We start from the raw sequence: 27,482 nt of genomic DNA, 5'->3' as shown, positions 1-27,482 counted from the left end.
CTAGCCTCAGGCAGTTGGTGGGGGGCTGGGGATCCATTTACCTCGCTGGATTTTGCTTGGGTGCAGACCTGTGAGAAGCTCATGAGGAGCTGTGAGACCAGAAAAAAAAAGATAGGAAGAATTTCTGGAGGATTATTTGTTTTAATGTGTCCAGCTTTAGTGAGTGCTCTAGATGATTTTCTCTTCAGAGGCTTATAACTTGGTAAAAATTGGATGCAGCCTTTTTTGCAGGCGAGCATCAAGTTCCTGACACATAAGCCAAAAACCTGCCACATTTCAATTCCTTTTTCCAAAGCCTGGAGGCATGAAAAGAAAGGTCACCAAGTTTCTTGAAGCAAGGGGGAAAAAAGAGCTTATTTTCTTCCAGATAAGTGATTAGCACTTAAAATTTCCAGGCAGAAAAAAAAAAAGTACTGGGGCAGACTCCAACCTGGAATATTCCTGGCCCAAGCAGTTGTCATTTGACAGTGTTACATGCAAATGGTGTTAGGAAGCATCGGACAACTGCTGGAGTTGCTGGTGCCCCATTAAAACATGTGTTTTAAAACTTCTTTTCAAAGAATGAGAATGGCTGTGCAGGTGTATTTGCTATGGTTGGGGAGAGGTAGCACCCTGCTTCCCTTCTAACCCCCCTCACTTATTTCTTTTTTTTTTTTTCTGAATGAAAGTGCTTTACAAGTGAAAAATGAGGTTTCTTGAAATGAAGGGGCTGCCTTCTAGTCTGAGCTGGCTTCCATGAAATTGAGAACCTCCTGTGCTTATCTCTGAACTTGTTTCGGGGTGACAAGCAGCTGTCCATGTTGGTGTGGTTGGGCTGGAGCTCCTGTGAGTGCAGCAGCAGGGATGGTTCTGCTGGTCCTTGGTTGGGGTGCATTTCAGGAGGGCAATGCTGGCTGGAGGTTGCAGAAAGAAATGGAGTGTCTCTGAAGGCTTCACTTTCCCCCAGACCAAGTGAAGAGTGATCCTGGGCCATGCATTGGTAGTGACCTCACACAGCAACCATCAACACTACCCAAGACAACTGTTGTAATGCATGTGATAAACTGTTAACTGCAGTTACTGCTCTCGGCACAAGTTATGCTAACAGTCTAAAGAGTATGCACAGTGTTTGAGCTGTTCACTCTCTAATGATCTATAAACTCACAGCCATGAAGCACTGCTGAGGCAATAGCTCAACAGAAAGTCTGGTAATTCAGCTTCTTCCCTCTCATCCGTAGGGCTCCTGGGTTAGGACAAGAAAAAACCTTGCAGTTTGGCGCGGCCATTAAACACTGCAGGGATACAGTAGTGAAACTGTCTACCACGAAGCCACCAGGTATGCAGGATGACTGCTCCATCACATTAGGTTGAAGCACTTCTCTTCATGTGCAAGGAGAGCACTCTTGAGCACTCCTTCCCTGAGTTTCCACCTTTTGGGACAAACCTAAGAGGAAAAGTTGGTGCCTGTGAGCAGTGAACACATCTGAGGAGACACAGACTCTCTGTTTGCTCCCATCTCTCGCCAGTATTGCTGTCCCACTGCTAGCACTGTACAGTCCTATCCCATGGTCACGATGCACCATTTCTTATGTCACAGAGCAGATGACATAAATCACATTATCTTTTGCCAGAGAGAAAATCTTCAGTTAAGACTGAAATAACATACTAGTGGGAAGGAAAGGACACTGCCACTGCAAAATCCTCCTAGAGTAACACCCCAGTCCAATAAATCACAGATAAACAACCTCTTCCCAACAAAAATTCAAGCAAAACAAACTGAGCCGAAGACAAAAGAAACGCAAAACCCAAAAGGACCAACAAACCCCAGAGCTCTGACAAAAGACCAGAAATCATGTTTCATTGGAACATGGTGAATCTAGTAGCTGAAAACCCAAACAAAATGCAGATATGGGAAACAGGGAAAAAACAAAAAGCCAAGATGAAGACCAGAAGGAAATGACTGCCTGGGGCACCACTCCCCAAATCCTAATGTTCTGCAGCTTGGCACGTTGTTTCAGATGAGTCCCCAGCAGCCCTGCACAGCTTTGCTCCCCTCCCCGCTCGCTGCAGCTCGATGAAAGAACAGGAAGGATGTTTGACTGCAGATTGGCCAGCAGCCACTTTCAAAGGGGAGTCATTTAGTGAGATTCACTCATACTTGTATCAGCTCAACCAAAAAAAAAATATATTTATATAATAATATGAACACCAGTGGTGAAGCAGCGAGACAGATCTTGCAAACACACTTCATCCTGGACCCAACTGATGGGAAAAACACTCCGTTGTGCAGAATGTAGCATTACAACTACTGATAACACCTCCCTGCAAACCTCAAGCACCCATTTCCAGATGACTGTTTACTACCACGTGGTCAACCAGGGCTGACCATAATGTGTACACATCTGATTATTACAGCCCCAGCACTGTGCTGGTTTTACTTTCCTTTAAATATGGGTGTGTATGGAGGTGCTTTTGACTAGTCCTTTATTTCTGCAACAAAGCTGTCGTGCGTAAACCAGAATCTGAGAGCTGTTCAACCTGAGGTGGTCAGGCTGACTAAGAAGGATCCCCAAGAACGCTGAACTGCTTTTAACAGCGAATACTTATCAGTCAGTCAGACCTCAGGCTGCAAAGAGACAAACCACGATGCTGCTTCAGTTACTTCAGCCCTGTACCGCGCTTGGGACTGTCTAGAAAGTTCTGGATGATTTTTCATTCATGAGTTATTTTTTGTCCTTTCATACCCATCATCTCATAGATAACTTGACGTGTTTCACTTCTGGAAGGAAACTTTGGGAGGGTGAGATCTGCTGGGCAGAGCTGAGGCTTTTGCACTTCTCAATCCCACCCCCTACTCATTGCGGGGCCGAGTCACCGCCCCACAGTGGTGACGTTCCTCCTGGGGCAGCTCTGCTGGTGAAGCTGGTGAGCACCAGGTAGCGACAGGGGTGGTTTCTCTTTTTTTCAGCTTTCACAGGTTCTGAAGTTCTTCTCTGCAAAAGTCAGAGATCAAAGGCCCAGGGTGATGTTAGAAGCCACTCTGGATTTGCAAACCGCTTCTTGAACACGCTCTGAAATCACAAGCTGAGTTAAAACAAGACTGCCTTCTCCAAAGCCTCAAAAGCTGGCCACATCTCAGCCTCCCGGACTTCTGGATCCAGGTTTCTGCCTCCACTCTGGCATCAATGCGTGAGGCCACAGTTGAGGCATGGAGGCTGATCTGCCACGAGCCATGGGGCACTTTGTCCCATCTCCAGCAAGGCTGGTCTTGACCCATCCAGCCCTACAGCCATATGTCCCTGCTTCCAGTCTCTTGCCTGTGTGATCCTCTGTGCTTTGGCAACCACCTTCCCTGCAACCTTCTTAGGTTGCAGTTGGTGATGAATTTGAGGTGAGTGTGGATGGCCAGGCTAGGATGGCAGTGAGGCAGCCTCAGACCCTGTTGAGCTGTGCTGGAGCATTGTAGGCAACTGCAATGTCTCAGCCCCATAGAAGAATGCATTCATAACACCATAAGCCAAACACCATAACAAGGTGTCTTGGGAGCACAAAAGCTGTACAAAGAGGCACCTACACTATCTGTTAGGGAAAGTCAGGATTCATCTTTGAATGGTCCTTAGCTACAAGGATTCAGCAGTCTTCAAACCTGATACGTAGGCCTCCCTCATCCTCAGTCATAATACTAAGCAACCAAATACCGCTTTGCTCCTTCTTTCCAAAGAAATCTTGACTTCAGCTTAAACCATGGCTGTAGGAGGGCACATGAGGAGTTCAGCTCTGGGACTGCAATTATGTTTTAATGTAAGGCGTGATAAAGATGAATGTAGATGACAGGCATACATAAATGCTGCAACTTGTTGGTAAGCAGATTGTGATTACCACGGTTAGGCACAGCTGGCACAAGCGAGGAGATCCAGTGTTGCACTCCTGCTCTTTGACTGTTGCTTTTTTTTGTTTTTGTTTTTTTTTGGTTTTTTTTGGTTTTTTGTTTTTTTTTTTTTTGCCTGCCTCCCACCTTAGGCGCAAAAATCTGCTTGCTTGTGAAGCTGGTAATACAAAGTTATGGGATGAGGCCACTGTAAAAGTAAACAGATGAGTTGTGGTGCGCTATGAGAAGGGTTAGCACAATTCAGAAGGGTCTGTAGCACTGTCAGGAGGCTACCAATACATATGCAGACTGTACTGGCACTAAAGGTCCTGAAATAGCAGAGTTTACTGAGGATCAAGAGATGTGCACTTACTTGGGACCCTCAGAAAGCGGTATTTTACTAACAAACTAATCCACAAACCACCTGGGTTTGTAAAGCAGACACCAAATACATGAGCTAGAAATCACCTTCCCCTTTTGACATAAACTTTGAATAACTGCTCTAAAAAGCCAACCTGGTGCTGCGGCTGCATAACAGAATGCTAAAATGTGCTTACAGTGGGCACCTTCCTTACACATTTAACCAACTTTAGCTCATTTAACCAACTTTAGCTCTGCTGATTTTTTAAGTTTCAAAACAGGCAGATTGCAAGATGGCAGAACATTTAAGTGGGGCTTGGCGGTGTTTGAGTTAAGGCAGAGAAGCGTCTTGCAACCTGCACCAAGGCATCACCCTCTGCTGCTCCCAGCACTGGCAGGTGGGAATGTCCCACGAGACATGGAGGGAGATTTTCTTCCCTGCACAGGCTGCACAAAGGAGGGTTACAACAGGTGTGTCTACCAACGTTTTTACCACAAGTGGTTGAGAGCACTCTGGTCTATTAATTTATTTTCAAACCTTTGTCTGCCCATATTTATGTCGGGTTCTAAAAATAAGTAGCACCGTTAACATTTTGAATTTTAATTATCTCCTGAATATCTAAAAAGATAAGCTGGAAGGGGAAACTCCCCCCACCCCTCCCCCCCTCCCTGTGAGCAGAAGTACAATCTGGTTACATGAGTGGAATATATCAGAAAAAGTGAGTAATGAGCAGTGAGAAAGACTGTCTCATTTTGCAGTTTTTACTTCATAAATTATCTGATTTGACATTCTGAGCTAAAAATCTGCTTATGAACCAAGAAAGGCGAGGGACGTACTCCACTTGGCTGAAGCAGAATCTGCAGCCACAGAAATTTTGCTGCTTTAGTACAGAGGCACAAACCACCTCCTGCCACTGAGATGAAGACTCTTGCTCCTAAGATCAACATGGCTCTAGAAACAGGTACTCCTGGCTTCAGGTTGGAGTCTAGATAGGGCTTCCTTGTTTTGTGCATTCACATCAGAACTGTATTAATTCTGCTGCAGAGGTGCTGTCTATGCACAGAAGGACGCAGCACACGAGTGCTAACCAAAGTTGTCCTCCCTACCTGCACACCTAAGCCCAATTCAGGAGTTAGAGAGAACTCGTATCCTTCATAAATTAATTCTTAATCTGTGACTTGCATTTAATGCATTTTTAATGAACCGCGCTGAGTCTATCAACTTATTTTATTTAGGAGTTCTTGCCTGGGAATGGCAATGAGTATTTTATACTGAAGATATTTCACAAGAAAGAGGCAAAGTGGTGCCAAGACAGGCTATAAAACTAAGCATGTGTTAATAGCATCTGTTACAAATAAGGCTGGATTCCACTTTCCATTGTCTTACTCTTTTTTTTCCTCAAGTTGTTTAAATTTTCCAATTCAAAAGGAATTTGGCTGAAGGTTTTCCTTACTCGGTCTTGACCCTGAAGAGGACTGTTAGCAGAAGAGTTGCACAGTATCTATTATGAGCCTTTAAATAGTGAGACCACGAGGGAAAGGGAACACAGGCTTCTTGGATATTCAGACTAGAAAAAAAATGAGGTGCAAAAACGAACCCCTTCAGTCCCCCACTGCCTGCTCCCCAGAATAAACTGCAGCAGCTCTGTGCTGCTAACCCAATATTAGCACGAGACTGCTCCCAATGAAAGATATAGCAAAGTGTGTTAAAAGTGACTCATCAACACACGTTATTTCAAAGGACTTCAAGGATGTGTCAATGACTGTCCAAATTAAAGCCATCTTGGGCCATCAAGTCATACTGAAAGAAGCATTCAATTTAGGTGCTGTACATCTTGCTCAGAAATAAACACATCGTCTTGGATATAGACTCGTAAACTTAAAGACAAGCTTCAGAACGCAAACAGCACAAAGAGAAGGGAAGATGAATTGCACACATTTTCTCTTTAACCTGTGGCCAGAACTGATTATCTACTGAAAAGACAAAGACAGAAGTGGCTATTGTGTTTCCTAATGAAACTCTTCTCCCGATAATTCCCAAAACTGGGAATTTTTCCCTTTTATTCCATGCAAATAACCTCCTAGCAGGTACTGCAAAGTCAGTAAACAAGCCGTCAAACACATGAAGCTGAAATATTCTAACAAGTAACATAGCTTGCGCAAAATTAATTTGCCTGTAATTATCCATGTAGCGCTTTCTATGGCCTCCTCCAGGAACCTTAAGAGTGTCAGATGTCAACACTGCAGAAGCCCTCCTGAGTCTACAAGCGTTCTAACATGTGCACATACCATATTAATATCTAATACAGAACATGAATGTTGCTAATGAAGATACAACAGGCAAATTTGCCTTTTTCTTTATCAGAGTATAAAAGGTTGCAATGTAAGTAGAGATGCATGTTCAAGCAGGATTTGGTTTTCTTGACTGGTAAATTAATCAGAATATCCCTTGAAGTTTTTAAAACAAACTTACAAGACACAGTGACTTTTATTCTCTCTCATCTCTCATGTGAGATGTTTGCAGGCATAAGAAATTCTACATCTTACTCGGCAGACTCAGCAGACAGCTCCATAGATTTCCTTCCACTATCATCTGGATTATCTGGTTTCTTTTTCTTTTCCTTTATTTTTTTAATTTTATTTTTATTTTATTTTATTTAAAAAATTTTTTAAAATAAAGTCTACAATTTCCATTTCACTTTCTTCTGAGGGAGCTGGGCTTGTTTAGCTTGGAGAAGAGAAGGCTCTGGAGAGACCTCATTGCAGCTTTCAAGTACTTGAAGGGTGCATATAAACAGGAGGAGGAACGGCTGTGTATGAGGGTAGATAGTGGTAGGACAAGGGGGAATGGTTTTAAACTGAGACAGGGGAGGCTTAGGTTGGATATTAGGAGGAAGTTTTTCGCTCAGAGGGTGGTGATGCACTGGAACAGGTTGCCCAAGGAGGCTGTGGATGCCCCATCCCTGGAGGCATTCAAGGCCAGGCTGGATGTGGCTCTGGGCAGCCTGGTCTGGTGGTTGGTGACCCTGCATATGGCAGGGAGGGGTGTTGAAACTAGATGATCATTGTGATCCTTTTCAACCCAGGCCATTCTATGATTCTATGATCAACAATCAATTCTGATCCCTTCTTTTTTTCTGAACGTATATAAGAGTATTGAACTCTAGTAGAATCGGGATAAACAATGACTAAGTTTATTTTTTTTCTTCTGAGTCCATGCTCAGTACAGTTTTTTATCTCCATCTCTCTATTCAATACCGCTAGAGAAACATGCTATTATTTCATAGATGCTTCTTTAGTTCTGGAAGGCAAAAGGCTGTCTGCATTGAAAACAAAAAAAACCTCACCTTTCACAGTCACACATCACTGCTACAGTGAAAAGTATAAAGCATAACCTTACAGCACCCCAAGCACAGATTTCTCATTTCCTTCTCTATTGCCATACAGTGAAATTAAACTGGGTTGAGCTCTGGTTCTCCATATGCAACTAGAGGAAGATGCAAGGGGTTTAAGCACAAGATACAACTGACTTGATCCTCAAGTGCTGGGCAGACTTTAAACACTTGAAGGAGATCAGAGCAAGGAGCCCCAGGTCTGTTCACACACTTGAAATTCAGCATGCGTATGAAACTTACCAGGATTGTGGCTCTTTTAATATTTTAAGCTCTAAATTGATTTTAGAACTTTTTATGAAGGTGTTTAACTTGGACAAGAATGTACTATCAGCACATGCCATAAACACAGTTTCCAAACAGCACTAATTTAAGAAATAAATATCTAGTGAGTGAGAAGGGACAGTATTTCATCCTTGTTTTATGCTATTTTTTGATCCATTTCAATAAGTTACCTTCCAGATATGTAGTGTAATGAATTTCCCCTTATTTTTTCCACCATTTTTATTTAAGCATTTTTTCTGCTGCCTTCTTCCCATGCCCATTTTGTTACATTCATACAATTTTTGTTCTTTTTTATTATTATTTCTTTGCTTTTAGCCTAAGCAATTCACGGCTATTCAAAATAAATACAGAATAACAGGAGAATGCTTCAACATCTCCAGGAGCTGAATATTTCAACAACAATGTATCACTGAATTTTCCTTTAAAACTTCACCAATTTTTAACAAGGTATTTCACAACCTTATTTACTTCGTTATTTTTTTTTCAAGAGAAATAATGCTTTCCAGGTTTCTACATCAGTGTCCTTTTTCTTAAGGCTGAATAGCCTTTAGGTTTCCTACATGTCCAAAGTTAATGTAGTAATTCACTTTTCTCTTGCAGTTTTTTTCAGTGCTTACCTTTCACTTCTATTACTTTAATTTCCTTATCGCCTCCCTTTGCTCTGCGAGCCCTTTGTATTTTGATGTGGTCTCTCATCCTTTTCCATGTCCAATACTATCTTTACACCTTTCTTTTTCCTCTTTTTTTTGCAAAGCCACACCGATCACTACTTCTTTTTTTCTGAGGAAGTGCAGCAACCTGCTGTACCTCAGCTATGAAGTCCTTGCAACACTAACTCTCCTTCCACAGAAACTTTCAGCGTCTTCTGTTGCTTCTTTAATTCATAATGCTGGATTCATGGAGATCCGGTGCTCTGACTTGACCACCAGCATTTACCTCAAATCAGGTTGAATTCAAGCAGCGTTTTGATTCTTCACACATTATTCTTGTTTGCTGTTCATGATGTGTTCCACAGTGTACCTTAGCAAGGCGACGCAACAGAATGATACCATACAAAATGCTCAGACCTCTATTACGTTAGCACAGACAGTGAGTTAAGTTTTCAATACTTAGGAGTATTTCTGATACAAATCCAGAAAAACATTTCTTGGAAAGCAAAGAATTCAGGAAAAGCTTACAATCATCTTTCCTAACACTTTATTATTCTGAAAGTAACCCTTTACAATCAAACTAATTACTTCTGTTCATACCAGAATCTGAGACCATGACCAGCTTCAAATAGACAACATTTAACAAAACAACACTGCTTTAGATGTTTAACGACTCTCCCTGTTAATCCACTAACGACATATGTTTGAAATTTCAAACATCCATTCAACACTCTATTATTACATATACACAGTTTTTAATGAGTAAATACATCAGTATCAAGCTGTTTTTTCACAGCATTTTATAATTACTGGAACTGTGTGTTGTATTTTTAAAGCGTGTAACTAGACTGGCAAAAGACATAAGCTGACATAATTGATAACTCAATGCACAGTTTCTGCAAGTATAGAAAGAATACATAATTTTTGCATATTTTACTTAATGTGTGATTTCAGTGTTAAAATTAAACCCACCCTGTGCCACAAGACCACTTTATATTAGTTGCTTCCTCCAAGTTTTATCGAGTCTCAAAATGAGCATCAGTGTCAAATCTGGTCCTGCTTCTTTGTTGGGAAGCCAGCTCTTAAACTCTGTGTAACTGTAAGCTAATAGCAGCAAAACTGTTCTTGTCCTGTTCACCTCCGAACAAATTCAGTAACTGGTGGTGAAAAGAAAACTGAATAACAAGACAGAAGAGGAAGACAGTGATAGAAAGACTGTAAGAACAAGAAGAGATAACAAGAATGAAAATTAAATAGCAAAAGCAATGACATATTGTGCTCCACCTTAGCTTACCTAGCACAGTCAGAAGTGCTTACTATTGTAGTCCTTAATACTAAAGAATATTTTTCAATATTCTTAAATATTTTAAACAATTGTGAAGGTTAACACCAGTACTCAAACAGAAGGGTAACACTAAAGATAGAGGAAAATCTGTCCAGATAAAAAGAAAAAAGAAAATAAAAGCCTTCCAAGAAATCAGACTTAATGACCATTACAACTTCAGATTTTAGCAGGAAAAAAAGTCGATCACTGTTAAGCATAGAAATAGTAGTGTCCTCCAGTATACTGTATCTGAATACTTATTAATCACCTGTAGGTTGTAATCTTTATAGAATACTTCTCAACTTGCAGAAGCTGAGTCTTCCAGTCATTTACATCAGCACTGCTCTACATCCAGAAAGTGACAGATTGAAACACCGAGCAGCACGTGTAATACTCAAATTTAAGGCAACAGTTGCTAGAAATACATTCAAACATATTTTTAACAAATGAAACTGAGAATACAGCACGTAAATAAATAAAGATTTCTTCACAAACATACAGCCAAGAAGAGTGTATGTAAACAAAACTTAGTCCCTTCCACCGAATGAAATACAGTAGACAGAAAACCATTTTGTCAAGATAATCATGAAGAGAACTCTCACTCAGCAGGATACCTCAAGCCATTACTCAGAGTTGGATCTCATCATTTCTTTTTCAATGAAATTCCTTCTGATTTCCTCAGGGTCTTCAAAGAAATCCAAGTAGTACAGAAAAATGGGTGACGTTTATTGGTGTTCATTTGTTGAGTTGCCTGTATTGTGTTGATGTCTATGTTTTTATCATTGCTGACGAAGACGTTTGAAAACAGGTCAGCTGCAAGTGCATGCTGCTTTTAAATTTGTTCAGCAGCTCTTCTAACAACCTGTAAAAGGAAATTATTTACAACTTCTGCAGATTCTGAAAAGTGAACAATTGCCAAAAATTTCAACTATTTTGTCCGTGACTTCAAATGCATTGCCTGCTTAACTAATGCGCCTAGAATTAGACCAGGTTTAAATATCTCAGTCTTACAGATATTTAGAAATACAGCATCTACGTTGGGATGATCTGTGATGAGAGGAGGGGACGCACACAACTACAAAGACTTCATCAAGGTTATAAAATAGGCCTTTATGTGCCTTTCCATCCTCATGAAGACCATTTTCCTTAAAGAAATACATATGCAAACTACAGTGGTAAAAGAAATAGTAGAGAGAATCATACAGTACTGCTGTAAGAAAGCTGTCAGTCTATATGCCATAAAACCTGTATTCCTATTACAGCTAAGGCTTTTAGCTTGCAGCTGAATTGCGAATGTGAGTTATCCAACTTGCCCTTGGGAGGTATTCCACAGGTTTCTGTTAAGGATCATAGCTGAAAGATCAGAAATTGAATGGTAGCTCCAGGAGAATCATTAATTCCCTGGCAAACATATGCCTTTAATCTTTCTAGGTAACAAAGTATCTGTGAGCTCATTTTGGACAATAGCAATAGTTTGTTGCCAAAAGGGTACACGGTACAATGGATGATATTTATTATAGCTCTCAGACTACAGTTTTGATTACTAAACAGCCAGTAACAGAATAAATTATACTGAATGTCAATTAAAAAAAAAACAAAAACAACAACACAAAACAAGAATAACTCGCACCACAAAAATCAGCATCTGCTTCTTCAGAAAGCCCTTTGGAAGATGCCTATGGCCACACTCATCATTCAGTATCACACTAATGACTGAATAAACAGAAATGATCGGATCTAAATCAGTGCATAAATGTGTATTATTTAATATAAATACATGTGTGCCCCGGTGGCGCAGTGGTAGGAATGCCGCATTGCAACACCGGAGGCCCGGGTTCAAATCCCCTGTGGCGCAAGTGGTAGAAGTGCCGCTCTGCTACACAGGAGGCTCGAATCGCGGGGGGTTGGACTCGATGATCTCTAAGGTCCCTTCCAACCCGCACGAGACTATGAGACTATGAGACGTAGATTATAATGAGCTGTGTGGGATGATGACAATTGTCTTCTAGCAACCTGAGGAATGCAACAAGGTTTATGCTGTCTAAGGCTCAGAACTCTGTGACAAATGTAAAAATGAAGGAGTTCTTGATTCTCATCTGTCCTTGTGACTAAGGAGAAAATATAAATCAAAAAACAAACAAGCCTACAGGTTTTGTGGAAAGTCCGAGTTGAAAGAACTGTCTCAAAACTGATTCCTGTGTTTAATTAGGCTAAGTAAGGCAGCAAGAAGGTATCTTTAGACTTCTTATGTCATGTGAAGGGTAGTTTTGAATACAAAAGATATCTGGGAGAAGACCGTTTGTGGATCATGGATCGTACAAAGAAGCTCAACTTTTTTTTCTAATATACTTCAGACAAATCCATTCTAGTTTTACCATATTATTCTGTATTAAGCTATTCTTGTAAAATAAACTAACAAATACTGTACTTAGTGCAGTGCAGCAGCTTGGTTCTCAAAGTTTGCTGTGGTGGGGAAGTAAGAACCCCAAATGCCTCCTCCTGATGTTAAGACAGAACAAAAGACTCTTCTTGTTTCTAAAATGAAGCAAGCCAGTTTTGAGAGTTGCCTAAATATCAGCCACTGAAAACTTGCACTTTGTTACTTGGTATTTTCTTTATTGCTGTTAAATTCAGTAAGACAAGACAATGGACCTCACAGAAACTAAAATCAGCACGGAAAGCTAAAATGAACTGAAATTATAAAATAAATATAAAAGTACAGAGAATTGATAAGACTAGAATGAGAAAGTGACATATGCTACAAAGCCATTGGCTCCTCTGTATAAATAATAGGCCATATAATGAATGAGATATGATGAATTACAAGAATTATCTAAATAGGTAATTTTTAACCTTGTCTGAAGATCCTTCTACACTGTAAATCTAAAGGGTCAAATACAGTATAAGTTAGCCCTCTTCTAGTAAAGCTCTGATATGAAAGTGGCTCCAGAAAGCAGAAGAAAGACAAGAAGGTGCAGTATACTCACTTTTTGTCAGCTCCACTTGAGAGCTGAGGCAAGGCTTCCAAAGCTTGCTTAAAGCTTGAGCTGCAAGGAAAACAAAAATATTCATATTCCCCTGGTACAAGTCTCAACTTTCAGTTAAATTAACAAAATGTTAACTTAGCACTTGATGTTCATGTGCAAATTAAACAAAGTGGCCATGGGCTCAAGCAGGTCTCTCAACTCATCCTAATATGAAGTACAACAGATGCAAACAGGAAATGTTCAATCTGCCACTGATTTAAAACAGCGCCTGACAATGCAGACCATTGAAGAATTATAGATAGTTGCTAGCCTGCCTTGTACCTAGAACACAGTGAAGGTTTCTTGGTCCAAACATCCTCTCAAATTAGGGACAACTCTGAGGAAACAGGAGGTTTCTTGAGGCAAAGTCAAATTCTGAGCATCTCCAAGGAAGGCAGTTCCACACCTCTCTGAGCAGCAGATGTGGAATAGAAGTGCAGGGAATGATGCAATTCCTGCACAGATTGATTTAATCTTCCTCTACAAAATTAAAATGGTGACTTTAGGACAACTACTACCAGTGAAGAGCCCAGAAATAAAGAGACATCTATGAAGCTCCATCTTCCACAGTTCACAACAGCAACTTCATTTTATTCAATATGAGCTGGTGCCAAATAGCTTACATTTAGGTCTACGTCACTGTCAAACACTCAGAACAGGGAAGCAAGTTTTTTTGAAATTGAAATCAATGACACCATAGAATAATACCATGTGTGATATAAAGACATATCAGGGCCTCAAGTCCTGTAATGTCTCCAACAAAATACTAATCAGATAAGAAGACTAAATCACAATCTGTGGGAGCATGTAATGTTAATCCTAACAAAAGCTTAGACAAATGAAAAAACAATGAATGAAAACACCCATATCCAGACCCAAAAATACTCACTCAGAAACTTCAATTAACCAGCTTTACTCAAAACTGCTGACAGCTTTCATGACTTGTATTTTTACATGCCTTGACTACATCAACCACTGTATGCTGCTAACACTTTCCTTCCCCATTATAATGCTGTATGCGTGAGCATGTCCTCCAGAACTTATCTGCAGTCTTGCACCTCACTGACAAATTGCTAAAAGCCTTTTGAAGGTTTTCATTCAAAAAGGAGGAGAATATACAAGCTTGTGGAAAGCCCTACTCTCCATGTCCTTATGAGGGGATCCTATTAGTCTCTGGTTCTACACCCTCCCTGAAGTGGCTGGCAGACTCTTGGTAGTGTGCTTTAAGATAAATGGGATGAAACTCAGTGTCAATTGCTTTTGCTATAACAACAGTTTCTTTAGCAAGTCAACTAAGAACTTTGTTTTGTTTTTTTTCCAACTCTCATTTGATAAGGATGAGGAATACCTGGTTTGTGTTCACAAATTCAAATCAACTGATAAACCTTTAGAAGAATTAATTTTCTACATACATATGTAGTATATCATGTAGTATATCACATACCTGAACCAATCTTTTGAAAATCCTTAATTTACATCATGTATTTTTGCATGTTTACAAAGGATTCCATTACAGTGAAAACAGCAGAAAATGTAGCAGAACTTACTTGCTTTCAGGAGTTAGATATATGGCCACCGTATCCCTCAAAGCACAGATTTCAAGTCTTGCCTAAAGACAGAAATACAAGTACTGAAACAATGACATAACGTCTTCTGATCAAGAGAACACCACTGTCCCAAACCTTCATCTTTCTTAGAAGCAAAAACTAAAACATGCTACAGCAGTGAGTAGCCTTGGCCTGTAACAGTTCATTTCCTGTATTTCTGGTTGCCACGCTGCTTCGTCAGTTAGGAGACTGCAATAAATTTCATACTTTTGATTCAAGTCAAACAGCCTAAAAACATTGGTTTGTCTCCCAGTAACAGTAACAAAGCTTTGATTTTGCTCTGTCTTTTCAGTTCTGTGATAGAAAGGGAGAGGGATGCTACCTTAAAAACAGCAAAATAAAACAAAAAATAATACAGCGAGCTTGACTTTTCACTGTATGGCTTGCCCAGGGAGGAAGGAAACAGGAGTACAAAAGTCTGTCAATATATGTTTTATTCTTGGCTTTGCTGCTGAATTTTTTTTCCACTAGATGAGGAAGTAGAATGGTTCTGGTCTGCTTCTTGTCTGTCACCTGGTGGGCACATAAGCTTGAGGATGTCACTCCTGCACGGTTCAGCTTGTCTAGGTACATCACAGGGGGTTGGAACTAGATGATCTTTAAGGTCCACTCCAACCTAAGCTTTCTGTGATCCTATGATGATTTTCACCTACACCATTCTCCACCATACATAATGGTAGACAATGAAGTCAAAGATTAACCAAAGTTCCTATATCTTCCTTCACTCTTTGAAAAATAATTGTTCTCATGACAGAAGTTTTATGTAAAACAAAAATATTCAGAAAGTGATCAAGCATTTCATTTAAATTATAAACTGAATTTCATCCAAATTCAGATTCAGTTCTTCATCATGAAGGTACAATTTACAATTTAATTCCAGTTAGTAATTACATATCTATATTTAAACCAAATTTATATTATATTGCTTTTCCAAAACAAAACTTTAATCATGCAACATAGACACTTAATTCTGATTCCAACTAAAAATTTTGGTTTTTATGTCTTTCTCCTTATCTCTCCCCTAGGGAGAAAGCCAAGAGATTAATACTTTCTTTTTGTGCCAGAACATTCTGGCACAAAGTATAAGATAGAAACCACCAATTTTATACCCATAAGAAACGCTTTTCTCACCACAGAATGTTTCACCTTTTTCTGCATAGTACTCCAAGTAGAACAGTCTGGGACTTGAGACTCAAGTCCTACACATGTGATTTTGGAGTTTTTCCTAAGTTCTAGGAGATAGCAGTAGAATGTTTTGAGTTGGAAGGTATGCACAAGGATCATTAAGTCCAACTCCAGTACTGTGGGACAGCCTAAAAAAAAACCATGGTGTGAAGGCAAATCTTGTGAAAATATGGGCCATTTGGTATGGATATACAGATTCAGACTTCTTTTAGGGAACAGGTCTCTTCGTCATTCTGACCAGACCTAGAGCACTCCCATGCTGCTGTTGACTGCCTCGAGTGACACAGATTTACAGTGTTCAGAGGAACAGAAAAGGAACAGTAATATAGAGAAGGGAGAGAAATTCCTTGTATTTATGGGTTTAGGCAGCGAGTTCATATGATGGGTCATCTTGTCAAACAAAAATGATACAACAGATATCTTTGCTGCTGTTCACAGATACTGTTTTAGACTAGCAGTAAATCTTATTTGGCTGTCATCTTCCTTTGTTAATTGTCTGTTACATGCAATTACTAACAGCAATTGGAAAATAAGGCTTTCATTTGGTTACTTATTTTCCCATGATAATGTAAGAATGCTGTCATGGACAATAAAAAATGGGGGTTGGGTCTTCCTGCTTGTTACAGTGACAGTAATCATTAAATCAATGAGATTTGCTTTTTAATACTTTTTTTTTTTTCTTTCTATCTTTCTTATAGAATCCTTTAGAACTTATTCAGTAGTAAATAAAACTACCAGTTCTGTCACAATTGAAGAGGGCAGCGTAAAGGTAGCTGTTGAACAGAAATAGCGATTGGGCAAGTGATCAGATCTGCTGAGACCTACAGGATCCTACCCAATGGCATTTTCAAGATTTTTAAAAGTCAAAAATGTCATAAACTTCTTCCTTTTCTCTTTAAGACAAAACTGTGACAAGACAAATATAGTTCATTAACATTTCAAGCAGATATCATTCTGGTGGTTTGGGCAGCTTGATCTAGTGACAGATGTTCCTGCCCATGGCAGAGTGGTTGGACTAGATGATCCTTAAAGGCCCCTTCCAACTCAAAACACTCTTATGATTCTATAATGCTTTTTATCTCATAGGATATGGGTAACCCTTCATGCACTTGGACATAAAGAGAATGCTAAAATATAACTAAGCCCATGACCTAATATCCCAAAATGTATTTATCCATCAGTCTTAGAAAGAAGTTGCAGTGTCATATCTTTTACTTCGTTTTCACTGCAACAATAAAACCAACAAATACACAGGTTATACCGCTCTGTTATTTTCTGTTCTAAACTTCAGTGTTTGACAGAACAAAGTATTCAACTACCTGTAAAGCTCCATTTTTGCTGAACGATGAAACACACTGCATCAGCCGACTCAGTTCTTCAGAGACTGCTTCTACAATCCTTGACATTACCCGAGGAACTAAATCTTTGGAAATGGTAAACACCTGAATTTTATAAAACAAGAATCATGAGCACATTACCTACATTAAAAGAAACATTTTATGAAGTAACATTTTGTTAAAAAAACAACACCATTAAACACTTTGATTGAAAGGACCACTGTTTATGGACAAAGCAATTTCAAAGTAACAGGAACCTGAAGCATTTCTTTTGGCACTTGCCCCATGCTTTGACCAAACACCTCTGTTAGTAGCAATGTCAGCTACGTAGTATATGATACTGACAACTTTCTGGAAGTGCCTAAAAGCATTGGGATAACAAAATATCTGCTCTCACAGGCTGCATGCAGGTAGTCAGGTCACTGCAGATAGACTGCTTTGTGGATTGCACCTTTAATGCAGGACTGGATTACTGACTGACCTGATTATGCATTCAGCAACATTTTAAAAAAGCATTTCACAATTTCTTTTAGAATCCTTTAGATGTGGCACAGACTCAGCTGCACACTTGCCTCATCACAGTCAAATGGCGAGTGTCTTGTTGCTCTCTGGTGGAGATGAGTCTTTGAAAAGGTTTGAGAGTACAATGGTGGCTTTTCATTCAGATATTTTTCCCCTACTGAGAGCTGCTAATTTCCAGGCAAAGACATTTACATGCTACTGTTTTTTCCATGCAATAAGATGACCCTCTACACTATTTATTTGTACGACTTTTTAAAGTGATGCTTGGATCCACCATTTGAGGTTCAGAACAGCAACTGCAGCATAGCATCACCATTACCACAGAATTAATTGTTAGATTGATGCCTCAAGAAAAACCTGAAGTAACTGTCTTCCTTAAAGCTTTCATTAAAGAAGTGAGAAATTGTTGGTGAATTAAAAGAATGGTGTTCTACTTAGCACTGGAGAAAATGCAAGCCAAGAGACTGGAACACAGGAGGAAGTGAGATTATAGGTTAAACAGATCATGAACTTACAGGTGAAGATAAAGCCGCATTAAAACTGTATTAGGTTGGGGGAAAAGATGAGAAAAGATACTGCAGATAATGTGACTAGAGTGGTAAAAGAAAGAAAATGAACTAGATAGAATTTTTAAGAAATGCTTCCCTGATTTCTACTTTAAAAAAACCTAAATAATTAAGTAGTCAAATGTTTTTCCTTGAATAATGTCAGACAAGGAAATGTAGTAATTAAAAGAAGATATTCATACACGCATGCAGAAATAAATTAAAGGAAGCAAAAATAAATGTATAATTTCTTATCAATTTCCAGTGATTTCAGAAATGAATTATATATTAGAGTCATGTAAGGTCCTTTCCGAAAGGGCAATTTGAACCACAGACTAAGTAAGCTGATCACATATATGAGGGCTGCTCTGAAAGTAATGCCTCCACAGTGTTGGTGGTATGGCATTAGAGGCTGAACCTTCTCACTAATATTCCATTATATGTTGTGATGCTGTGTGACAGATGGCAGCAGAGGGGCAGTCTGACAGAATGGTACCTGATATGGAAGAGCATATGAAGCATAAGCGTGGAACTGAATTCCTTCTTGTGGAAAAAAGGGCACCCGGTGGCATTCACTGGCACTTGCTGAATGTTTACAGAGACCAAACGGTGGATGTGAGCACAGTGAGGCAGTGGGTGGTGCATTTCAGCAGTGGTGACAGTGACAGTGGGTCACCTCTGTTGGTGCAGATGTTTATGAGTGTGGCATGCAGACTCTTGCTCATCACTGGAGAAAATGTAGAGCTACTGCTAATGACTGTGTTGAAACTGATGCCTTTTAGCCGACAAATCAAATAGTCTTATCACACTTTTTTCTGTCTGTTGTAGTTTCCAGTGAAATAAATAGGAGGCATTACTTTCAGAGTGACCTATGTATATCACTGATACCACCGCTACTTCAACACACAGCCTACTTTTGTGTTTTGGCCCACACAAGCAGGGCAACTGACATACTTAGTGGTACAGTGAAAAAAAACCTAACACAATAATTTGTAAAGGGGTCATCTTAATCAGCAACAAATACCGCAGAGCAATTCAACTCAGCGTACTAGGAACACGCGTACAGATTTTCTACTGAGAAGAGATTATTTGTGCCCCTAACAAGTACTCTTGATGTTACTATACAGAATCCAGGAAAAAAAAAAAAGAAAGTTCTCAGCAACAGTGAATCATCACAAATTTGCAATACAGTGTCCTTATTTTGATTTCAGTTAAACTTGAATTCAAAGGCAGGAAAACAGTTTTCTTTCCACTTCAGATCATGCTTGCTGTTCAGCTGATGGTTAATTTTTGCTGTTTCAAACAACAGAAACTCACAGCCTTGTGAACTAAACTTAAATCTTACGTGGCTAAGAGAATTTTGCCAGAAAAAAACGGTGTAAATAGGTGTCACATCTTGACACACATTTTCATATTTCCTCAATATTTCACGTATCAAAATTTACCAAGCAACACTCTATTTGGGCCAAAATCAATATCAGACTCAATTAAGCCAGGAAAACAGTGCCCCTTACTGTAGCATAATTTTAATAAGCACATCTGTTAACAAGATTAGCTAAATAAGTCAAAGGTGACCCTGAATCTACAAAGCTCATTTTTATTAATGTTAACTATGCTGAAAAACTGCAGTAACAAAGAAATGCCATGTTGGCATGTATTTTTGTTTACTTTTTTTGTTATAAAGCATTTGGTAGAATCATCAACACTTGCCAGAAAACTGCTTTAAGTATACACTGAAAAAAATCAAACAAAAACGTTAGGAGTGATTAAAGTAACTTTTTGGAAAATATTTAATGGACTGTGATTATTATTATTTTTTTTTAAATTTAAGAAGGTGTAGAACAAAAACGTCAAGTGAATCTTACCAGGTTTTAGATATATGCGAGAGGTAGAACAGCTCTATTAGCGGTATTTTGGAGCTGTTTTTGATAACACATAGTGATACAATTACAAACACTTAATACTGTGAACAACAGTAATCCGAAACACTCTTGGTGGTCAGAAGGAAGGAGCTTGTAGAAGAAGCTGCAACTTAATGCACTGTAAGAAACTGCATATTACCATTAAAGACCAAGTTACTGCGACTCTACGAGCTGATTAGTTTAATAATGTGTATATTTTAATATACATTCCCTGTCATGAGCCCCTGTGTACCTAAGTATTTTGAAGGCTGTGTCATACAGAGACTACAAGAATTTGTATTTAGCTTTTCACTTTTTACCCTATGTATAAGAATAGGACATACACATTGCCTTTTCACTACAAATGATATATACTGAAAATTTCTTTGTAAGTGATACACAAGATTTTCTCTATTTGCTGTGCAAAATAAAGTTAATCAGAGAAAGCGAGCATTATCTCCACCTCTTTCTCCCCCTCTTTTTCCCTCTGTCTCTCTCCTTGCCCTGTATGGAAAGGGAAGAACTTTGCTTTAGATTTTGGCTTTCTTCTTCAGAGAGTGGAAAGAATAAAGTACTCCAAAATGAATAACAGAGTGTCACTGAGGATAAACAGGAACTGTTTATCACTTTCTGCCTTTAAAAAAGTTAGCAGTTTCATACTTGGTTGGCTAAAACTAACCCAATGCTCTTATACCAATAATGAAGATCACTCAACAGACGAATGATTTTCAGAGGTATGAAAGACAGAATTTACCAAGCACAGTACAGTGAAATTATTTGTATGAATGTAAGCATCAAACAATCTGAAGCTGTCTCACCTCTGCATGCACGGCAATGATATTCACTAATGCTTCTTTCAAATAGTTTCTGACACCTGAAAATAAAAACAAAGAAGGTAATTAATCACCGTCATTCTGTTGTCTCAACAAAGTCAAAACATTCTCCTGTTCAATACTGTATTTTTTTTTTTCATTCCTTTCACTAGTACTTTTGCAATCAGAGGCAGAAAGAGAAAGTTCCATGGCCACACCACTAGTCTATTTCCTTTTTCAAATCAAATGGAGAAAGGCACATTTCCCTACAGCAAAAGCAGGTTCCTGTTTCAGTATTCTTCTCTGGCAACCCAATTTCACCACTGTGCAATTTAATAAAAACCTAGCATCGTTAAGATATAACTTCTGGATGCCTTGCTGGGAGACACGTACTGTGGCAAAGAACATGCACTACATGTAAATTCTAAGGAAATGGAAGAAAAGGGCTTACTGTCACTGCTTTGTACCTTTATATCATTACATAAGCAACTGTATATTATTATTGTAGACAAAAATAGCAAGGATTTTTGTTTCTCTGAAAGTGCTTCAGAAGGTATTACTCATGACAGTTTAAGAAGGCATCACATCTTTCTTAGTAGAAATTTCCTCTTGGGGAAGGTGAACAAGTCAAGCAATTTATTTACCAAGCATATTAAATGACTGTTAATTTAAACCATACTCTGAAAAGGAGGACATTCAGCACGGTATGCTTCACAATTAGGACAGGTTCTGAGTCCCCTGAGCTACTGTGGATCTGGAGTAACTTTGCAGAACTAGATTCCAGATCGGGAAGATCTAAAATAGGCAACAATCTAAAATTTGCCTCAGCTGCTTTTCTGGTGGCTCACTTTGTAGGCAAAAACAGATTAGAAAGCATTTAATTCATCACAGTACATATAAACAGTGGAAGTGTAAATGCAGTAATGAGAAGGTTACTGATCCACATGACAGATCAACTTCCATTTTCAACTGCTCCAGCACAAGAGAACATTCAACGACCCCATTGCTCCCTTCAGTAAATTGAATTTATAGTACAGTATTAGAATCTTGGACAAAGACTAGTGAGACCACATAGGTCAGACATCACACTGTGATTAACACTGCTGTTATAAAAATTACAAAGCAAACTTTAAATTAGTTCATTTTTATTTACTCCACTTTTCCTCAGGCTCTCCTATGAAAAATCACTTTAAGAAAGACGCATCTGAGTTTATCAAAATGAGATACGCTATAAGAGGATACAGTAACATCTCATTATCACCAACACAGTTGTGGTTAGGTTTGCTTCATACAATGAATGTGCTTCCACAGCACATCCCAGGATCTAAACAGAGACACTTGTTCTTTCTTAGACAATTATTAGGGACAAATATTTTATAAGAGGAGGACAAAAGGAAAACAAGACCCCCTTGCAGGAGGTAATAATGCATATCTCCTATGTCTATACTGAGAGATATGATGCAGGCTAATATTCAGATTGGAGGGTTCAGCCACAGATCTCTTGGCAGCCACAGATCTCTTAAAGAGTGTCTGGGTGAAGGTGGAGAAAGAAGTGCTGGGTAATAACTCCTATTTCAACCTGCTGACAACATGTAGATGAACTCTGCAGCTACATCTCTGTATCAACACAGCCTCTTTCCAAAAGTTCATGGCAGAGAGGCAAGCATCAAAGATGACTTTACTGTTTATTTCTGAACAAGCAAAAGAGCTGCAACCTTTTTAGACAGAAAATCAACTTTCACTTGGGAAGAACTGCAAATAACTGTCAGAGGTAAAGAAAAAAACCAAGCATTTCTGACATATTCCAAAATGTCTCTGATGTCTCTTGTTGCTAACTTTATCCTCTTCCTTGAAAATCTGTCACTCTTTCCATTTCCAGTAACCAATAACAAAACAAACAACACAGCACACTAGGTTGCAATCGTATAATTTCTTGTTATCTTAGTAATTTTTTTTTTTTTTTTGCAACAAGGAAGGAAGGGAGGGAGGAATAAAGCAATAGCAGAAATTTTATGAAACTTTTTTTTCCTCCCGTGTAACCTGCAAAACAAAGTAGGGATGCTACACACCAGTACTTGAACCACACCAAAAGATAACAGGTATGTGTGGAAATGAAACACCCCCTTCCTTTTCCTCTGCTGCTGCTCTCCTCCTGGTTTACTCTGCCTCAGTTTAGATCCTTCAGAGGCTTTGTACCACAGAGGATAAAATTTGTATCACCTCCCATAGCCAAACACAACTCCACAAGGCACCAAGAAGTGGTATGCAAATCACATCAAGAGGTACAGGGCAGATTTGGGGACTGGTTTGCAGTTAAACTCAGGGTGCAAAGCTCGATTTCAGTCTGCAGACCTATGCGGTATTCAGCTCCTGGCTGCCTTCTAGCCTCATCTTGTGACAGGAGGACCTTTCATGTGGAAACAGCATGTTTTTCTTTTGTGCAAACGCCATGCAAGATAAAGGCTTATATGGTTCCTTTCTCTAAGGATACTTTAACACTGCTAGAGCACTTTCATTAGTCAGCCGAAGTAATATTCTTGAACTAAGCTGCTGCTTCTCCAACGCAGCAACTCTCACACACTCCAACTCTTGTACAGCTGGGAGCTGCAATGGAAGTACAGAGAGGGGGGCTGCCGTGTGAAAACAGGGAGGGAAGGTCCATGTCCTAAAGAGAGGTGGCCAGCTGGCTGAGCTAGGAAAAGCGTTATCAAGGAGGCGAGTGAAAAGCTGGGATGCGTACAAACTGAACAAGGTGGGCTGCATAAGAGGGTGATGTGGTTCGAAGGAAGAATCCTCGTTTCCAACCCATCCCACCAAAGCTCCTGAGGTAGCATACTTTGTGTGCTTTCAAGCAGCTTGGCTCTGCACAGGAGCTGCTAATTTTGCCTGCTGCTGCTGCTGAGAGCAGCATTAAACAACTTTTGACTGTGCTAGTGGAGGTTGCCTATCACCTCTGTGTGAACAAACCTTCCATAACAAAACTAGTTAAAAGCTCAGTCGCAGAGATGGGGGCTAAAATGAGGTACTGTTAATTTGTACAAATGCGAAATACTAATGTCAGCAAAACCAGCACCAAGTTTTAGGTATCTCTGCCTGAGACAGATTACATAAATTACCATAAATGGAACAGAGAAGGAATCTACAGTAAAAACAAAGTGACAATAGTGTAACTACTGTACAATGCTACCCCATCCCTGCTTTAAGATAGAACTGTTAACTAAAACCTCAGTGAAAGGGCATTAGCAGACATTTTATTGTGCTTCCTTTACCTTGCATTTGTCCTTGGACAAAAGGGTGAGCTGGGAGCTTAAAAATTACTTCTTGCAGCAATTCAAGTATCCAGCAGTAACGAGGTTTTCCTAAGGTTCTGCTATGTCTTCAGAACCCGGAGGCTCAACATAGGCTCAGAGATGTCCTCAGTTTCTTAGGTTTTGCAATTTAACAACAAAGAACTAAAAACAAACTGTGCTAATAACAGTAGTAAAGCTATGCAGCTTAGAGGCAGTCCATGCACATGAAGCTGTCATTGCCTTAACTGCAGTACCTCATAGTCTGAAAGATCCTGTCTTGGTAAGCTAAACCAGAGAGGGTACAACTGTACTCCAAAACTGCCAGTAAGTGGAGGTACTCAGGGAGGGAAGGGAAAAGTATTTGAGGTGAAGAACACTACTAGAGTATAACAGAATGGACCATTGGTAAAATTAGGCTGGAAACTAAAAAGTAACCATGTAACAGGTTTGATCTCATTTTGCTATTTAATATATGTTGGTATGAAAACCACTGCTATCTGGGAGTCAGTTTTCTATCTTGAATAGAGTGTGAGTAAAAAGGGCGTTCCCCCCCCCCAGCCCCCCAGCCCTTCTTTTTTGCTCTTTATGAAGGATTTTCATTTTTGCATTTAGAGACAAAGCCAAACATATCTGAATGTCAGGACCTGCAGGCATAGTTAATAACAATACTATATTTTGAACTACAATTAGAAAATATCGAATTTCTGATTTATATCACTGCACTGTTTGTGGCAAGCTTTGTTGAAGCAAAGTATTACTTTTCTGGAGTATGATTCAGTGGAAATACAAGCAGTGGCATCCAACTGTGAATTTGTTGTGAAATTCATTTCAAAATGAAAAAAACTCTGTCTAGAATAGAATTTTTGTGCAGCTTTCTCTACGGCTGCTCAGCAGCCCACGCAATTACAGTTTTTGGGACACCGCGTTGCCAGTTCTATTATACAGCACTGAAAGGTAATGCAGCATATAACTGTAGGTTGTAACTATTAGGCTAATCAAGTGAAACATAACATTCTTAAGTTTAAAATACCACTTATTTAGACTATTGAAGCACAAATACAATACCGTTTCCTAGCTTCTGACAGAAACGCGTTAAAGAAAGTCTCAACAAGTCCTTGCAATTTCTCTCAGGAAAATGTTATTATTCTGTTAGAGCATAAATGCAGTCCACTCCCACTCTATTCTTAACATCGAAGAATCTGACTTGCTGGAGAGTTCTAGCTTCCATTAACAAAGAGCCATTAACGCTCTAAAGAAAAATGGATGGGAAGATTTAAGATGTAAAAGTGAAGGACAGTTTCAGCCATCAACTATCACAATGGCTGACAAACTTTAAAATAGCATCTTCCAATCTGGGGCCCTCCACCGTAGTTTTCGCTGGTAAAACATCTAGCAAATTAATCCATTAAACTTAATTTTCAATTTACATCGCTGATTAAAATTTTCACAAATGAAATCTGACAGAAAGTCTACATCTATGAGCAATTTTAATGATTCTGTAAAGCGGTAGCAAGGATGACTGTGTGAACTATGGGAAAAGGAAAAGGGAAGAAGAGTTGTGGTTCTGCGGATTAACAGAAACTGAACTTCTAGCCCACCAGTGCAGGAGTCATTCAGGAGATGTTCTGAAGGTGCAGCGCTACCAGTTGTCCCACATGCAATTCTAAGAGTGATGCTTCCCCCAAGTACTTAGATGACAGCATTCTATTATGAAACCTCCAAAGTGACTGAATAAGCATGCAAAAGTTGGAACTGCAATGTCGTATGCGTAATTCTAAGATGCAAGGAAGCTGAAAACACTTGCACGCACAAATAGAGCAAACGTTGCACACATGCTACAAATGAACCCACAGGATGGGGTTTCTTTTTTGTGTGTGCCAGAAGCCAACTCGGCTCTTCAAATGATCCTAAGAGTAAGAAAAGAGGATATGAATACCAAACATTTTTCACCTCTTTTGCAGGCTAGAAAACTCCAGTTCAAGGAATGAGTTGTCATCCTGCTAGGGCAACATAAACACTCAGGGAAGAGCATTTGCAGCTTAGATTTGACATGTTTTAACACCAGTGACAAGGGGATCTTATTTGAAGCTAATAGTGCTGTGGGAACTGTGAAGCTAAGCATGCCTATTCTGTGAATGTATGGTTTTTTACTCACTGACCAGTTACCAGACCTCTTTTGAGTGAGTTGACCTAAACTCTGAGAGACTGAAACAGAAATGAGTCTTGGGCAGGCACAGAGCCACCAACTTAGGGAGCATTCTGGCCTCAGTAGGAGGTCAGTACTTGCTTGGACAAGTAATTGCTTCTGATGGCAGCAACTTTTCTAGTGCCTCTGAAAAGTGAGCACTGAATTTGCTGGCCTTCAGGCCTGAACATGACTTGGTACAGCTAGGAAAATTGATGCCTGGGAGCCTACAGTTTCAAATTGTAAAGCCATCCAATTGTATGCAGTATTTGTACAATTTATTGTTCTGTTTGGCGAGTTATGCCAGAAACAGTCAATTAGTCTGAAAACTAAAACTTTTTTTTTTTTTTTTTGCCTGATTACTTTCTGATAAAAACATTCCTCAAAAAATAACAACATAATTTGTCAATCCAGAAAGACAACTTGTACCTACCTGCATTTGATACCTGTTATTTTTGCTATGTTGACAGTGAATTTAAGAATAACAATATATAAAGGAAGGTAAACAGAGAAAAAATCATTTCAAGTGCTCCATTTTAAGGAATGTACCCACTTCTACATTTATTTGATATACATCAACTTCAATTTCATTACACCCTACTGCCAGGCTTAACTGATCTGATATTGGAAGTGCTGATCACCAAGCTTCAAAAATACAGTACTGCAACTTTACATCTGTCACACAGAATGCTTTGAACGGTCAGTTAAGTTCCTTCAGCTCTTCTCTAAGATTTTAACCTGTTATATGAAACTGCTGGAGAAAAAACCTGCAAACATGTATTGCAAGTCGTTAATCACTGCTGTGTAGTGCACAGTAAAAAAGAAACTCAATGATAGCCACAAAGAAGATCTAACTTCTTTAAACAGTCTGATTTTAACTGTTGAATTTCCTACAGGTTCTGGCTGCTGAGGTAGTATTTATCAACTGTTTTAACTAACTATTCTGACACAATTTCTAGTGCGGTTAGGATGTTTTTCTTTCCTCCAAGAACTCCCCCTTACACAAAAAGCACTACAGGTGAGCTGGATACCCCATAGGACAGCAGCCTATTTTCATGATGGCAGGTCTTATAACTCCAGACCTCACTTTGCAACACACCAAGCAAGACCCATCCTACCTGACAAAGCTTTCTCAGGAACCCGATGGCTCAACTGATGTGTCCTGACAAGCTGAGCCGTCCAGTGTGCAAAATACACTACAGAATTTCACTTTC

At 39.3% G+C, this 27,482-nt stretch overlaps 1 protein-coding gene across 4 annotated transcripts in view; it reads right to left on the bottom strand.

The window, feature by feature from the left end:
* Positions 1–9,058: 9,058 nt before the first annotated feature.
* Positions 9,059–27,482, bottom strand: part of EXOC2 (exocyst complex component 2) — a 121,256-nt gene continuing 102,832 nt past the window's right edge. For all 4 annotated transcript variants that reach the window (XM_015854490.2, XM_015854491.2, XM_015854493.2 and 1 more), the window contains exons 24-28: positions 20,800–20,855; positions 16,996–17,118; positions 14,432–14,493; positions 12,846–12,905; positions 9,059–10,720 (exon numbers count right to left, since the gene is read on the bottom strand). In XM_015854490.2, coding sequence (XP_015709976.1) covers positions 10,627–10,720; positions 12,846–12,905; positions 14,432–14,493; positions 16,996–17,118; positions 20,800–20,855 — 395 coding nt within the window. In that variant the 3' untranslated portion in view covers positions 9,059–10,626. The remainder of the gene's footprint in view (positions 10,721–12,845; positions 12,906–14,431; positions 14,494–16,995; positions 17,119–20,799; positions 20,856–27,482) is intronic.

Source organism: Coturnix japonica, chromosome 2 (assembly GCF_001577835.2).
Source record: "Coturnix japonica isolate 7356 chromosome 2, Coturnix japonica 2.1, whole genome shotgun sequence".
NCBI classification, from domain to species: domain Eukaryota; kingdom Metazoa; phylum Chordata; class Aves; order Galliformes; family Phasianidae; genus Coturnix; species Coturnix japonica.
The sequence above is the reverse complement of the archived record's forward strand: the minus strand, read 5'-3'. Positions and strand labels throughout refer to the sequence as shown.